Genomic DNA, 15,182 nt, shown 5'->3' with positions numbered 1-15,182 from the left:
CTTCCAGCTCCTCCAGGCTCACTCACATCACTCCCAGTCACACCCAGCACAACCAAACTCTCTCCCAGTGTCCACCAGGACCCCCAGAACCTCGTCCCACCCTCCCCAGTATCCTTCAAACCCCTTCTTAGCCTTTCCAAATCCACAACCTCCTCTCCCAGTTGAAACCAGGCTCTCCAACTCCCTCCCAATTGAAACCAGCACATCCCAGTGGCTGTCCCAGTGCCCCCAATTCCTCCCCTGTATCCCAGTGCTGGCTCAAGGGGTGCTCCAGGCTGACGTGCTCCACCTGGCAGGTGGAGGTGAGCCCGGCCCGGGTTGGGGTTTCAAGCAGCACCAGGAGCTGGTGGGTCCAGTCCCCGTTGGGGACCATGTCCCCACAGAGAGCTCCTGCTGGCCCTGGAACCACCTCAGCTGGGTGTGGGCCGGGTAGAAATCCACCAAGGAGCAGAGCAGGTGGCCGGGGCTGGGCTGGGAGCTCGAGGGCAGAAGAGAGATGGACAAGGTGGGGGTGACTGGGAGAGAGCGGGAACACACTGGGATCAGCTGGGAGAAACGTGGAGAGAGAGGGGAGGGGTGGTGTGGCCTTGGGGCAGACTGGGAATGGACTGAGAGGGACTTGGAATGAACTGGGAAAGACTGGGATGATACTCAGAGAGAGGGGAGGGGATGGGGGACACTGGCAGAGGGTGGAGATCTCGGAGTGAACTGGGGAGGAACTGGGAATGGGCTGGGAAGGAGTGGGAGGGACTGGGGCGGCACTGGGAGGAACTGGGAATGGGCTGGGAAGGAGTGGGAGGGTCTGGGGCGGCACTGGGAGGAACTGGGAATGGGCTGGGAAGGAGTGGGAGGGACTGGGGCGGCACTGGGAGGAACTGGAAATGGGCTGGGAAGGAGTGGGAAGGACTGGGGCGGCACTGGGAGGAACTGGGCATGGGCTGGGAAGGAGTGGGAGGGACTGGGGCGGCACTGGGAGGAACTGGGAATGGGCTGGGAAGGAGTGGGAGGGACTGGGGCGGCACTGGGAGGAACTGGGAATGAAGCGCGCGGCACTGGGAGGCCGAGTCCAGTGCGGGGCACGCGGCGCTGCGGATCTGCCTGGCAACTGATGAGTCATCAGAGACTCGCGCTCTGATTGGCTGAGGGGCGGCAGCGCCACGCCAGGCTGAGATGGACAGCCGGGAGGCACTGGGAGAGACTGGGATGGACTGGGAGAGCCACGGGGGTCAGTGGCAGGGACAGAAGGTCTCGGGGATGGGCACAAGGAGGGCTGAGGGCTCTGGGGCGATTCCCAGGGAGGTTTTGAGGGGCCTCAGGGTCATTGCCAGAGCAGGGCTCGAGGGCACACGCTCTGCCCCACGCTCACCTCGGCGCTCCGTGAGGAACGGGCTGAGATACTCGTGGTTGTACCGGCAGAGCCAGCCCACCGCAGTCCTTCTTTGCTCCATAACGTGCGGGTCGCTGTTGCAGTACCTGGCTGCTGTCCCTGGAGTATCTGTCCCGTGGTATCTGTGGATACCATGCAAAGGCCTTTTCTGCTTCTTTACCCTGCACTCTCCTTGTAGCAGTTCAGGCTGGAACAAATGGCTCCCAGAACAGGGACCTTGGGCAGTTGTCCAGTCCCGGAGAGCGTCTCCTGAAGGTCATCGGATCTGGGATCTTTGGGAATTCAAGCGTCGTTTGGGACCAGCTCCAGGAGGAGCTTCTTCCTACGCTTTGTGAGGACTGTTTCTCCTGGCCTGTCGGCACCCCTTTGGAATTCTGAGGGAAGGCTGCCGCTTTGGAAGGGAAGCTTTCAGAATCCAAAGGACCGGCAGGAGCCCACCAGCCCCCTCGAGGTTTCGCTTTTCCTTTGTGTCCCTCGCATTGGTGAGTACTTGCAGCGTGGGCTGCCAGGTTCCCGGGGGAGAGCACTACACATGAACACATTTATCTTAAGTTAATCCTTTTGCCTCGTGGGGGGGAATTTTGGGTTGTTTGGGGAACATGGACAATCATTTATCCCCAGCTCAACGAGAGATTTATATTCAGATTAAAGCAACCTTAGTACTAGGGAATGTTTCATTTAAAAAGAGGGATCTTAAAACTTTTGTTCAGTTTTTGTTTGAGCACTTTCCTGAGGCTTCCCAGGAAGATGTTTTGTCACTTTCATTCTGGGGGAAAGTTGGGTGATGCATTTATGATATACAAGTGGGTGGAAATTATAAAGTGGGCAAGTTTAATCCTATTTTCAATTTGATTTTTAAATTAGTAAAGCCTAAGTGAGAAAGTTGGGTCCCTGGTTCTTGTTCCCCGTGTTACTCCCTCCCTGATCCTAACCCTGCTTCCCCTATGGGTGGGTTGGGAGCCAGACCCTGCCCACGGGCACAGGGCTGTCACCTACTCCCTGCTGCCTCCTGCCCCACTCAGTCCCTCTCTCGGGCTGGCCCTGGCCACTCCAGCCCGAGCCTTCCCCGCTCCCTTGTCCCCGACTGCCCTGTGCCCAGTTTGGTCCCCAGCTCCAGGAATGTCAGTTGTACAGCCCCGCCTCGGGTCCCTCCCCTGCGCTGGCAGCTGCGTCGATGGTGTCACCGTCGGGACCAGCCCCTTCTGTCCCCTGCCCACATCCCCGAGTGGGCCCTTGAGGGTGGTTCCCTCCTTCTCCAGCCCATCCCGGTTCCCACGCCGCGGAACCGAACGCGGGCCTGGCTGGAAGCCCGCCATGCTGGCCTGCAGGCCCCGAGTCACCGGGCCCCACCGCTCCGCCGGAGGCTGCGCGCTCCAGCCCGCCCCGACCCACCTTCCGAAGAGGATGAGGACGGCGGCACCCCGGCAGTAACAACAGGCCGGGAGGAGGCTGGACACGGATCAGGGAGGAGCCCTGCGGGATGGGGACCTGGACTTGGTGAGAGATCTCGATTGCCTTGCGGCGCCTGTCGTCATTAAACGGGGAAAGGAGCCGCGATGGGAGCGGATTCCTCACACTGAGGGGAAGGAGTTGAGAAAAGCGGCCAGAGACTATGGCCGCAATTCTCCATATTTTAAAAATGTATTGGACTAAACTTTCACAGGACATACCTTAATTCCCCATGCCTTCCATTACATTACCACTGCACTATTGCAGTGGAAAAAACTTTTAAAGCCAATCCTATCCAAGTATGACTTGAGTGAAGTTTTAGGCGAAGGCCAGGAAGGCCCTGAGGCTTTGGCAGGAGAGGGGGAATTCAGCAGACCAGAGGATCAGGTCATGCTGCCTAACAATGTCTTAGATGACATCAAATCTGCTGCAAAGACTGCTCCTTTAAAAATCCCTGGTGGAACCACCCTTGTCCAAAACTTTTCTTCAATCCATCAGGGGGTTGAAGAGACATTTGTTAAGTTTGTTGACCACCTCCCAGAGGCCATCGATCGCCAAATTGATAATGTAGAGGCCAGGGATGAACTCCTGGGAAAAATGGCAATGTCTAACGCCAACCCGGAAACCAAAAAGCTTCTCGGAGCTCTTTCCCAAGATCCAGAGCCAACCATCCCACAGATGGTCGACACCTGCACTAAGGCCTCTTCTTCAGAAACTGCTTTAGCCCTGGCCGTGAGCAAAGGGGTGGGGGAGGCAGTGGTGCCCATTAACAACGTGAGGTGCTTGAACTGTGGCCAGTTCGGCCATTTCCAAGCAAACTGCCCTCACTGGCCTCCTGTGCACTTTAACTGACCTCGCTGCCCTCTCCAGAACACCTAGAAATGATCAGCCCTCGCAGCGTCCGGGAAACGGGCGGGGAGCGCGGCGCGGTCCCGCACGGAGACAACGAGCGGCAGCCGCGGCCCCGGGGCCGAGGGCGGGCGGGCGAGGCCGGCGGGCGGGCAGCCCCGCCGGGGGCGGCTCAGAACCGCAGTCCTGGGGCGAAACTGCCGCCCCCGCCCCGCTGCTGCTCCGGAGCTCCTGCGCCCGCAGCGTCCGCGGGCACCGGCCGGGACAGAGCCGGGAAGGAGAAGGGGCCGAGCCTCGGCGCGGCCGCCAGCGCCGGGAGCGGGACGAGCCCCGCACGGCAGCGCCCCAGCACCGGCGCCACGTCCAGCATCACCAACACACACGCAAACCCGCTGGCCAAGGTGAAAAAGTCCTTGCCATGAACGTTCTGGGGACAGGAAATGGTTCAATGTCAAAAACAGATACGGTTTCATAACCCTGAATGATAACAAACAAGATGTGTTTGTTCAACAGACTGCTATAAAAAAGAATAACCCCAGGAAATAACTCCACAGTCTAGGAGATGTAGAAATTGTGGAATTTAATATAATACAAGGAAGAAAAAGCCCCCAAGCAGCAGATGTGACAGGACCTGGTGGAGTTCCAGTGCAAGGTAGCAAACATGCACCAAACTGCAAACCTGCGAAATATTACCCATGTCATGGAAGTCCTCCACACTCCTACCGGGGAAATTAAACCCAAAACCAGCAGCCAAATCCCAGCAACAGCCCAAAAGCTGAAAGAGCACAGAACACCGATAAGCCACCTTCCATCCAAGACTCCACCTCCATATCAAAACAACTTTCCTGTCTGATAAATCCCACTTCTTCTAATACCCTTCCCCAATTCCTGTGGCCTCCCTGCCCCCCTCCCACTTTCCCTGTTTCCTTTCCCTTGTCCTATTACCCCTTTTTTATGTTCCCACAAATTCCTACCTCCTTTTCCCCCTTTCCATGGCCTCCCTCCACTAGTCCCTTTCCCCAGAGTTCCTTCATAATACCTGAAGGAGTGTAATTGGTGGGGAAGAAAGGAAAGTTTTCCTAAATTAACCATCTTTTTCTTAAAAAGTAATGATTTCTATTTGGAGTTTCCAACAGGCACACCATCACCTACATTACCTCGTACAGAGTCTGTCACAGCCAGCAGCACTGCCACAGGGGCCAGAGAACCAGTCCCTACTGAAGGCTCCTGATTCCATCTCCTGATAAACCAGACTAAGAAAACCCCACATCCCTCCTGCCAGCTCTAAGAAAATCTATTTGGACATTAGAGACTCAGAATTGTTTGCATTTTGAAAATTGTCGTATGAGCGCTTTTGATTGTTTTTGTCATTTTGTGTTGAATCAGTTTGATCCTCCAGAGAAGCTTTCTTAATAATATAAAAAGGGGAATTGTGGGGATCCTGGGGGGCATTTCCCTGGTTTGGGGAGACGCGGGAGGCTTCCCTCAAGGGGCTGTTGGACTCTGTTTGCTCCTTGCCCTGTTCCTGTGTCTGTTCCTGTGTCCCTGGGCCACTCCCTCCCTGTTCCCTGACTGGGCCTCATCTTTGTACTGCCCAGGGACCAGGGTCACCCCCACCCCGACTCCTCAGGACAGGGAGAGCTGAGAGTTGGAGCAGGGGGATGGGCGTGCTGGGGAAAACCCTGAACATCTCACGGCATGGCTGATTCAGACATCTGTGGATACCATGCAAAGGCCTTTTCTGCTTCTTTACGTGGACTCTCCTTGTAGCAGCTCAGGCTGCAACAACTGGGGATCATCCAGCCCGGATCCTCCCATGGGGATGGAGCTGGAGCAGCGCACGAAGCTCTGCACCCACTCAGGACACCCGCAGGGCCTCCCTGGTGTGGAAGTGCTGCTGAGTGATGATCTCTGAATTCCACCTGAAGCTCTTCTGACATTGCAAGCACTCATAGGGCCGTTCCCCAGTGTGGATCCTGTGGTGCTTGGTGAGGTCGGAGGTCCCACTGAAGCTCTTCCCACACTCCCCACACTCGTAGGGCCTCTCCCCAGTGTGGATCCTCTGGTGTTCCATCAGGTGGGAGTTCCAGCTGAAACCCTTCCCACATTCCAAGCACTTGTGGGACTTCTCCCTGCCATGAGGCTTCTCCACCAGCTCCGAGCTCCGCCTGGATCTCCACCCGCCTTCCTGGCTCAGGGGGGCTCTTTCCTCCCCGCAGCTCCCTGGGCTGGGTTTGCAGCTCCTCCTCCTGCAGCATCTCCGGGGCTTTTCCTCCTCCTCCATCCAGCCACACCCAGGGAATGACAAATCCTGGTTTGGGGGAAAAACAAGAGGCGAGCACCTTGGACTGGAGGCTCATCCTGCCCAAGTCCATCCCTAGAACTCAGCAGGACTCTTGTGTCCATGAAAATCTCCACAGTCTCAAGGTTCAGCCCAAAACAACACTCCCAGGAGTTCCCTATCTCTGATCTCTCCACTTTTGGGGTTCCAGAGGTTTCCTTTCCTTGGGATGATGGGGGTCCAATGGCTCCAGGGGTTCCCCCTTCTCAGGTGTCCTGCTTAGGGATGATCCAGGGGCTGTTGGGGCTCCATGGGGTCCCTTTTCCCCTGATGCTCTACTCTGAGATCCCAGGTGTCCCAGGGGTTCCTCCTCTCCAGGCTCCCCCCCTTTCCAGTCAGCCGGGGGTCCCCCAGCTCCAGGATCGCCCCTCTCTGCTCTCCCCACTCCGGGGGTCCCAGGGGTTCCCCTCCTCTGCTCCCCCGGGGGTCCCCAGGACCAATGTCCTCCCCCTGGTGACACTGGGCAATGGCCACGTGGACTCCCAAAGATCCCCCAAGGGGCTCAGCTTTGGGGTCCTGCAAGATCCAAACCTACACACACAGAGAAAAAAACCTCCCAGGGTTTATTTGGGCCTCCCAGACGAACATCTGGGGCTCAATTCCACAATCTGCAAGCTCCCAACACACCCCAATAAAAAACCCTCTCAGGGACCCCCCGATATATTTGGGACAAGCTCCCCCTCCACCCTCACCTGCAGGATGAGCTGGGGGCGATGGTCCCGGGGCCAAGGGTGCTGCGGCCTCAGGGGGCCCTGGAACCTCCTGTTTCTCCTCCTTTTCCTGCTCCTGATCCTCATCTTCCTCCTCCTCCTTCCTAATCCCACCTCCTGCCCAGTTCCTGCCTTCTGTATATTTCGAGTGGAGCACCTTGCTTGTTTTTAGAGCGAGAACAAAGATCCCAGCGGGAACACGGCTTGCTGGCTTTAGTCAGAAGTAGCAGTGACTAAAGGTCCTGTTTCCTCTGCTGTGCTCCCGTCCTTGTTCCTCCTCAGTGTTCAGGCTGGGCTATGGGGTGTCCCTGTTTGCTGCATTTTCAGAGCTCCTCCTGGAGCCTTTGGGCAATAGGCTGTGCCCTGGGAGGGTTCTTTGTGCTCCTTTGTGACCCAGGGGAACCTTCCGGGCGGTTTCTGCGTGAGCTGCTGCTGTGATGTCACAGGAGCACTGCCACGTCCCCGAGGTGCTCCCGTGGCTGTGGGACACGGAGGCCTCAGTGTCCCCAGTGGCTCTGGGCACTGCTCCTTGCCGGAGGATCCTCCTGCCCGAGGCATTCTCAGCACCAGCCCAGCCCTGACGGGTGTCCTTGTGTGCTTGCAGGGCTGCAGTCTGCAGACGTGTGCAGCGCAGCCAGAATGATCCAGCACGTGGCTGCTGCAGTTTGCACGCTGTACTCTGTGGCTTATTCGGGATATTTTTTAACCCACTTGGCACGTAAGTCGAGGTTTTCCCTCGGTGCTGTGGCTTTGGGCTTGCTGTGTGCTTTCTGTTCTTCCTCTGGACCCGAGCTGACTTTGTAACCAAATGGCCATGAAGGCACCATTGCTTTGGGAGAGCTCCTGCCAGCAGCTGCAGCTGAAAAAGGGGGTGTCTGCAGCCAGCGGGGCGTGCACAGCATTTGCAATGAGCCCTGGGGGGTTCTGTTCCCTCCAGCGGGGAGTCTGTGGCAGCAGAGCCGGGAACTCCCTGTCCAGCCAAGAACTGACCCAGCCCAGCATTTTGTGCTGTTCTCTTGCTGTGGGAAGGGACTGTGGCTCCTGGAGGGACGCTGGGAAAGCAAAATGCTCTCTCGGGGTTGCCTTGCACTGTGGCATTTCCCACCACAGGCAGTTTTTTCCTGACAGCATCTGGTTCATGTTCCCTCTCCTGTTGCAGGGCACCTCATGTGTGGATTCCGAGCAGCTCCTCCTCCGGTGAGTGGGAAAGGAACCTTTGGTGTTTGGAATTGTGCAGCAAGCTGTGAGCTCGGTGTGTGGCAGCTGAGTGCCAGCTTAGGAGGCTGAAGGAAAGTTCCTGTCAGAGTCTTTGCAGCAGCAGCAGCAGCAGCAAAGGGATCCCCAGCAGATTTCTCCTTTTCTGCTGCTGAGCTTTTGAAGAGCTGCAGGTCTGGTTTTGCAGGCAGAGGATTGCTTGCTAGCTTTAGCCACAGTGGAATATCGTTTTCCCAACAATAAGTGGCAATGTCGACTTTAGCCCATTGTTCGTTTGAAGGACTCCAAACCCAATTTCTGCTTTGTGCAGCTGGATGTGCAGCTGAAGGTAAATAAGGTGATCACTGAGATAGAACTTCCCGTCCCTCACGCTGCCATCTGTCCACAGGGCACAAAAGCAGCACCAGCCCCTCCTCTGGCTCCCTCTGCTCCCAAAGAGGAGGCCAAAGAGGAGGAAGACAGCAGTGAGCTCCCCGCTGTTCTCGGGGACGCTGGTGAACTTCCCTCGGTGCCGGGAGATGACAGTGAACTTCCCGCTGCTCTGGGAGACAAGGGCGAACATCCCGCGCTGTGGGAATACAGCGGCGAGGCTCCTGCGGCGTGGGACAGGTACAGTGGACATCTCCCAGCGTGGGACGAGGGCAGTGGATGTCCCCTGGTGCAGGACGAGGATGGCCAAGCCCCCATGGTGTGGGATGAGGACAGAGGACATCTCCCGCTGTGGGATGAGGACAGAGGACATCCTGTGTCTTGGGAAGAGGAGGGTGAACTTCTCCCAGCATGGGAAGAGGACAGTGAACATCTCCTGGCTTGGAAAGATGATGGCGAACCTGCAGCATTTTGGGAAGAGGACCCAGAACCTCCCTGTGCTTGGGAAGAGGACACTGAACCTCCCTGTGCTTGGGAAGAGGACACAGAACCTCCCTCCGCTGTGGGATCCTGGGCTGAAGGTTCTGACAGCAGCACAGCCCTGCAGCCAGAGGGGAGAGGGGAGTGGTGCCTGGTGCAGCTGAGTACGTCTGCTCTGTTCCTGTGTTCAGAGCAGGGGCTGTGTGTGTGTCTCGGCATCAGCTGCAGCCAGCGTTGCTCTGCAGCTGAATGTCACAGGGGCATTTATTGTCCTTCCCCAGCTGAGACCAAGGGGCTCACGGCCCCAGGGAGTGGGGCTGCATTCTGGCTCTGCTCTGGCGGGGTCTCGCTCTGGGAGGGAGCCTCTTCCACGTGGTTTCTTTCAGGGAACATCGTGAGCGTGGCGGAGCCTGCCGAGAAATACCTGGAAGTGGAGCAGATTGGCCAAGGGTAAGTGCACGGCAGCTACTTCTGCACAAGCAGCCCAGGGGCTGTGCTGGTGCAGGATCAAGGGAGAAGTCAGGAGAGCTCCAAACACCTTCAGACACTGGGGTGCCATCCTGCTGTCTCTCAGTCCTGATCAGAATTGAGAACTGTGGTCAGAAGGAGCCGTCACAGGCCCCTGAGGCCGGCAGTGTCCTGCCTGCAGCAAGGAGCAGGACCTGTGAGATCTTCTGTGTCTGGAACTGGATTGCCTAAAAGAGCCACTCACCATCTGGAGACTGTCAGACAACAGCTCTCAAGGAGATTTCTTTCAAGTATTTTGCTTCATAAAATATCTTCCGGTCAGAATTAACAACCTAAAGGTTTAGAAACAGTAACCGGAGATGAACTAATAAGTGCTGTATTCCAGCACAGCTCGTAGAGCCCATACATTCAGCAACAGACACAGAGCTGATGCACTCTGGGGGAAAATGCATCACCTGCCTGATGGCAGGGCCCTTGTGGATCCTGCAGGTCTTAGGCAGGAAATGGAAAAGGATGAAATGCATTCTTTTCCAGTTCTTTAGACACCCATTGCTCACTTCAGGTTTTGAACTAAAGCAATTCAGCGTGGACATTTGGGATTTGCTCCAGCCCAATTCCTTCGTGTTGGGTCTCAGTTTTCTCTTGCAAACCTGGCATGGCAGAGGGCTGGTGGCTGCTGCGCTGTTGTTGCAAGGGTCGATGCACCCAGGTGTTTGTGAGCGCTGCAGGCAGCAGAGATCTCCTGTCTCGGCTGGCTTTCACTCCCAGGGCCTCAAGCACTGCTTCTTTCTTCTCTGCTGTTTTGTCTCCAGGGCTTTCGGAACCGTTTCCAAAGGACTCGACAGGGCCACTGGAGGAGAGGTCAGTGCCAACACGCCCAGCACGTCTGGCAGCTCTGCAGGGCTCTCCCCTCTGCTGGGAGCTGTGGCTGCAGCTCTGGGGGCCAGCAGAGCTTTCCTGCACAGGCTGCTCCTCTGAAGGCAGAGCAGTGTCAGCCTGCAGAGCACAGCTGGGACACACTTGGTCCTTCTGGAGTGCCCAAAGGGATGCAAGGAGGGCAGCGGTGTCTGTCAGAGCAGGACGCGCTGGCTTGCTCTTCATATCTAAAAGTGTGAATGGATCAGGGCTGGAGACTGAGGCCCAATTTATCTTCACCCCAGCCGCAGACAGGAGCACTCTTTAGCAGTTTTTCCATTCTGCCTTTCATCTTCAAAGGGTACCTCAAGGCCTAATTAGGGTGAGATCCTGCTTGGGCTCAATTTGGGACTTTAGTTCCACTTCAGCTGTCCACAGAGAGAGAGGGACAGAAATGAGAAGATGGATATCCAGAGCAAAGCTCTCTCCTAAACCCTGCAGTTGTGTTTGGGTCTGGGGTCAGTGACAGCCTGTGACAGGGATCACCTGAGCAATGGATGTGTGTGTTTGCTTTGTTGTGCAATCCCAAACAGAGCAGCTGCATCTGAAATCATGACCAAATCCCATGGAATTGCTAAAGGGTTCCTGGCTGTCTTGCTCTGTTTTCACAGAACCAGAATTACCTCCTGCTTGCAAAATGTATTTGAATAATAATGAGAGTGTTGAGGCTATTTGAGAAGACTGTAGGTGCAGAGAATGTGGTTAGAGCTGGGAGGCTGACAGCTGAGGGGCCATTTCTGCAGAGCTTGCAAGGCCAAATGTCTCTGGCCGTGTGTCCTGTAAGCAGCCCCAGCAAGCAGAGCAATGGGCTGTGGGAGTGGCCCTTGCTGAGTTCTGGTGCCCATCCCAGGGCAGTTTGGCACAGCCCGGCTCTGTCGCTCCAAAAAGCCTCGCCCCGTGTTGGCTGTGGCCTCCTCCCACAGACTCCTCCAGTTAAAGGTCTGCAATGTCCCCTCAGGTGGCCATAAAGAAAATGAGTCTCAGAGGGCAGAACAGGGAACGCGCTGTGAATGAGCTCCTGCTCCTGAAGGACAAGAAGAACCCCAACATTGTCAACTCTTTGGACAGGTGAGTGCTCCAGGCCTCATCCCGTGCACGGGCCCTGCCTTAACCTTTCCTGGCACCCGTAGTCTGTAGCCTGTTTTGAAAATGCCTGACCCAGCCGTATCTTCCCAAAACAGCAGCCTGGCAGTTCGCTCCCTCCATGTGCTTTGGTTGCTTTGGTTTGGTTTTTCCTTCAAGTTGACCCCGTTTTCTGTGTCTTACAACAAGTGCTGATAAACCACAGCAGAAATTATTTCCCTTGGCTTCTTCTTCCCAGCCCTTTTGCATTGCTGCAGATGCCAGGAAAACCAGGGCCTTGTTTGCACAAATGCCTCATTTGCCCATTTTTCACTGGCCTTGCCTGTTTCTGAAGGGACTTTCTGAAAGGTTTCTGATTGCTTTTGTCCCAAGTGCTGCACGGCCTCCTCCCCTGGATAACCCTGGGGGTTGTGTTGCCTTGTTCTGCAGGGAATGGTGGAACTGATGAGCTCAGAAGCTGAACCAGCTGGGGGCCAGTGTTGTGGTTCCACACTGATCTGGGCTGTTGCTAAACTGCATTTTTTACCTGCTTGCCATCTAAGGCCTCTCCTTTCTCACAGGGGTCTCCTCCTTTAGACTGTGCAGATTCCAAGGACTCTGCAGCCTGGCAGGAATGTCTCTCCATCTGATTCTGTCCTCATGGACAAGTGACCTGGAAACAAAACTACACTCCAGGCTTTTCCATGGGGGAATTGAGCATTGCACATTTGTCTCCATGTCACTGCTTTTCTCTTCCAGCTTCCTTGTTGACGGAGATCTCTGGCTGGTGATGGAATACATGGATGGAGGAACTTTGCAGGACGTTGTCAGACAGACACACATGGCTGAAGGAGAGATGGCAGCTGTCAGTCGGGAGGTGAGGGATCCTGCCTGTGGCTGCCACGGCTTGGGCACGATGGTCCTTCCACAGAGGCGTGAGAACAGGAGTGGCTCCATGCTCAGGGCTCTGTTTGTTGGTTTCATGAGCTGGAGAAGAAAGAGCCTCTGCAGTGAACGGCCTGCCAGCATCGCTGCACTTCTGCTCTGTTCTTGCTCTCTTTCCTGCTGTTGTGGCACTCTCTGTCTGTTCTGGATTTGATGTGCTGTTCTCAGCTTTGCCTTGAACCGTTTGCCTGGAGCCTGTCTGCTCTGCACTCCTGGCCTGTCACAGCAAAGCTGCTGCTGGCAGAATTCGGAACTGTCCTTTCTTGTGTGATAGATTCCGGCCACTGGTTTTTGTCCTGGTGTTTCTTGTTCTCTCTCAGTGCCTGCAGGGCCTGGATTTCCTCCATGCGAACCGGGTGATCCACAGAGATCTGAAGAGCTCCAACATCCTCCTGGGCATGGCCGGCTCTGTCAAGCTGGGTGGGTGTTCCTGGCCAGGCACGGCGCTCCTGGGTGCGGCTGTGGGGCTGCTTCCCAGTGCCGGCCAGAGCCCCACAAGGGCTGCTGGGGGCACTGCCCGGCCCCTGCTGCCAGCTGAGAGCGGCTGCCCCTGCAGAGAGCTCCGGAGAGCAGCAGGGTGCCAGGGGTGCCTTTGCTCTGGGTATGGCCCTGCCAGAGGGGCAGGAGTTGGAATCTAAAGCTTCAAGGGAATCAGTAAAAGCCACTGCACGAAAGCTGAGGGTTTCTTTAAGGGTCCAGTTCCACCTTCCCTTGGCTACAGCCCTGAGCACTTTTCCAGCTCACTTCACTACTGCATTCTCAGACTGAGAGTGGGGAGTCTTGGTGCTTGGTTTCCTCATTCCAGCTGCCCTTGACAGTGTTTGTTTCTGTCCTCAGCTGATTTTGGCCTCTGTGCTCAGCTCAGCTCTGAGCAGGACCGGCGCAGCTCCATGGTGGGCACTGCTCACTGGATGGCCCCAGAAGTTGTGACCAGTTCTCCTTATGGCCCCAAGGTGGACATCTGGTCCTTTGGCATTGTGACCATCGAGATGGTGGAAGGAGAACCTCCTTACTTCAAGGAAACGAGGGCCATGGTAAGAGGCAAATTCTCCAGGGGCTGCAGAGCCCTGTGAGCACAGGGTGACCCTGCACTGGGAGCAGCAGCTGGAGGTTTCTGCACCTGGGGAAGGGAATTCCCAGAGCACTTGAGCCTCAACACAGACAAATATTCTGCAGTCTCCAACAACAATTTGCTTTGGGATTTATGCTGTTGCAGCTCTTCTGGCTCTGAGGATGACCTGAAAATGTGAATCAAGTGCATCAGCTCTTTCCAATGGCTGTGGCAGCACCAGGGTTTGGGTTTTTTGGTTGGCATAGGAAAATGAGCTGTGAGCAGCATCTCTGCCAGGGAGGAAAGTGCCCCTGGAGCTGGGGCTGAGAACCCGGGGTCGCTGTGAGCACCTGTGGGTGGGAAGGAAGCTGGCAGAGCGCTGAGTTTGCTTTTCCTGCAGGCTCGCGCTCTGATCCGGCACAACGGGACCCCGCAGCTGCAGGAGCCCCGGCGCCTGTCGGCTCTGCTGCGGGACTTCCTCGAGTGCAGCCTGGAGCCGGACGAGGAGCAGCGCTGGTCTGCCCAGGAGCTGCTGCAGGTGAATGCCGAGCAGCTGAGGGGAAGCAGCAGCGCCAGGGAGGGGTTTTCTGCTGGGGCCCCTCCGATAGTCTCCAGCCTCGCTGCATTCCACACGCAAAGCAAGCAGAATCCTCGCCGGGTTTGGCTTGGCAGGGTCCTTTCGAGGGCATCTGCCCCTGGTGCCCCACAAGGAGCAGGGCCATCTTCAGGCAGGTCCAGTGCTCAGAGCTCTGCCTGGCCTGAGCTTGGATGTTCCCAGGGAGGAGGCACCTCCCACATCTCTGGGCACCTTCTGTCAGTGTTTCCCCACTCTCCTGGCAAAAAGATTCTGCCTTAGATCTAACCTGAGCCTGCTTCCCTCTCCTGAGTTTCTGACCATTTCCCTTTGTCCTGTTGCAACAGAGCCTGTGAGAAAGTAACAGTTCATTTCTTTCTTTTTTATCCTTTGGGCAGCACCCATTTTTATCATCAGCCAAGCCTCTCTCCAGCCTGACCCCTCTGATCACCGCAGCAAAGCAACTGAGGGAGCAGCGGAGGAGATGAAGCAGTGGAGGACAGCTTTTAGTTACAGTAGTTAGTTAGGACAACTAGTTAGTGATGGTAGTTAGCAGTGCTAGTTGGTTATGGTAGTTAGGACAGCCTGTTTGTTATGGCTCTTATGACAGCCTGTTTGGTATGGCAGTTTTTTGAATAAAAACTCTCTTAAACCTCAACTCCCTTGAGGTGTCCCTTCCTCCTCCCTCTGTGACTCGGCTGCCCGGAGCAATGTGAGGGGAGAGCGGGCCCAGCCTGGCCCAGAGCTGAGCCCCAGCAGAGCCCTGGCAGAGCCCAGAGCAGCCTCGGATCTGCAGAGTCAGCCTGGGAGGAGGCGCTCGGAGCCTTCTGGGCTGCACCCGACTCTTGGTTACAAACTGCGTGTGCTGGAAAATGCCACCGGCTCTGCCAGAGGGCAGAAGGGGCCCGGGGAAGGCCCCAGTGCTCCCTGCAAGGGAAACACCGGCCCTGGGTTTGTTATAGAGAACTATGTAGATGGTGGCTTTTGCTCTTATGTCTTGGCTTCTGCAACTTATTCTTAATCACAACGATTTTGATACAGTACAGTTTGTAATCACTTTTAACTGCTTTTGCTGTAATATAATTTATCAGCTTTTTGTGGCCAATGCCCTGGCCCCTGTGTAGCTCATATCCTCAGAACATCATTCATGGATGATAGTTTAGTTTGTGCACAGTGTGAAAAACATACATACTAGTTTTGGCTATTGCAAAATATTGAACTGGATGCCATGTGCCATGCATTAGAATGTTAACTTTTGCAGAAGTAGCTGTAGTTGTGAAATAATAACTAATGCTTTTATTTTTGTAACTAACTGACAGTAATAACTCAGAGGTATTTGTGAAACAGCCAATGTTGATTTAAATACT

The 15,182-nt window shown here is 55.7% G+C and overlaps 2 protein-coding genes and 1 long non-coding RNA gene across 3 annotated transcripts in view; 2 read left to right on the top strand and 1 right to left on the bottom strand.

The window, feature by feature from the left end:
• LOC144248856 (uncharacterized) overlaps positions 1-7,052 on the bottom strand; it is a 120,496-nt gene extending 113,444 nt beyond the window's left edge. Inside the window, 1 exon segment of the mRNA XM_085565397.1 lies at positions 5,624-7,052. Within this exon segment, the coding sequence (XP_085421523.1) occupies positions 5,624-5,969 (346 nt within the window). The 5' untranslated portion in view covers positions 5,970-7,052.
• Positions 387-5,038, top strand: LOC146764024 (uncharacterized). The gene is made up of 2 exons (XR_014950967.1): positions 387-1,869; positions 2,647-5,038. It is a non-coding gene; the product is annotated as an uncharacterized LOC146764024 (long non-coding RNA).
• Positions 7,053-7,375: 323 nt separating the features above from the next.
• On the top strand, positions 7,376-14,903 carry LOC146764023 (uncharacterized). The gene is made up of 10 exons (XM_085565396.1): positions 7,376-7,454; positions 7,896-7,933; positions 8,232-9,250; positions 10,081-10,129; positions 11,142-11,251; positions 12,005-12,122; positions 12,511-12,610; positions 13,028-13,224; positions 13,642-13,779; positions 14,214-14,903. Exons 1-10 carry the CDS (start codon positions 7,376-7,378, stop codon positions 14,301-14,303), a joined length of 1,938 nt encoding a protein of 645 aa, XP_085421522.1. The 3' UTR covers positions 14,304-14,903.
• Positions 14,904-15,182: the final 279 nt, after the last annotated feature.

This window comes from Lonchura striata, chromosome 36 (genome assembly GCF_050655825.1).
Source record: "Lonchura striata isolate lonStrDom1 chromosome 36, ASM5065582v1, whole genome shotgun sequence".
NCBI classification, from domain to species: domain Eukaryota; kingdom Metazoa; phylum Chordata; class Aves; order Passeriformes; family Estrildidae; genus Lonchura; species Lonchura striata.
The sequence above is the reverse complement of the archived record's forward strand: the minus strand, read 5'-3'. Positions and strand labels throughout refer to the sequence as shown.

What these genes read in the sequence shown, in the direction of transcription:
- LOC146764023 (XM_085565396.1), top strand. Translation starts at nt 7,376, where the DNA reads ATGATCCAGCACGTGGCTGCTGCAGTTTGCACGCTGTACTCTGTGGCT. An exon ending in TCCGAGCAGCTCCTCCTCCG is followed by an intron (nt 7,934 to 8,231) that starts GTGAGTGGGAAA and finishes GTTCGTTTGAAG; the next exon opens with GACTCCAAACCCAATTTCTG. An exon ending in GTGGAGCAGATTGGCCAAGG is followed by an intron (nt 9,251 to 10,080) that starts GTAAGTGCACGG and finishes TTTTGTCTCCAG; the next exon opens with GGCTTTCGGAACCGTTTCCA.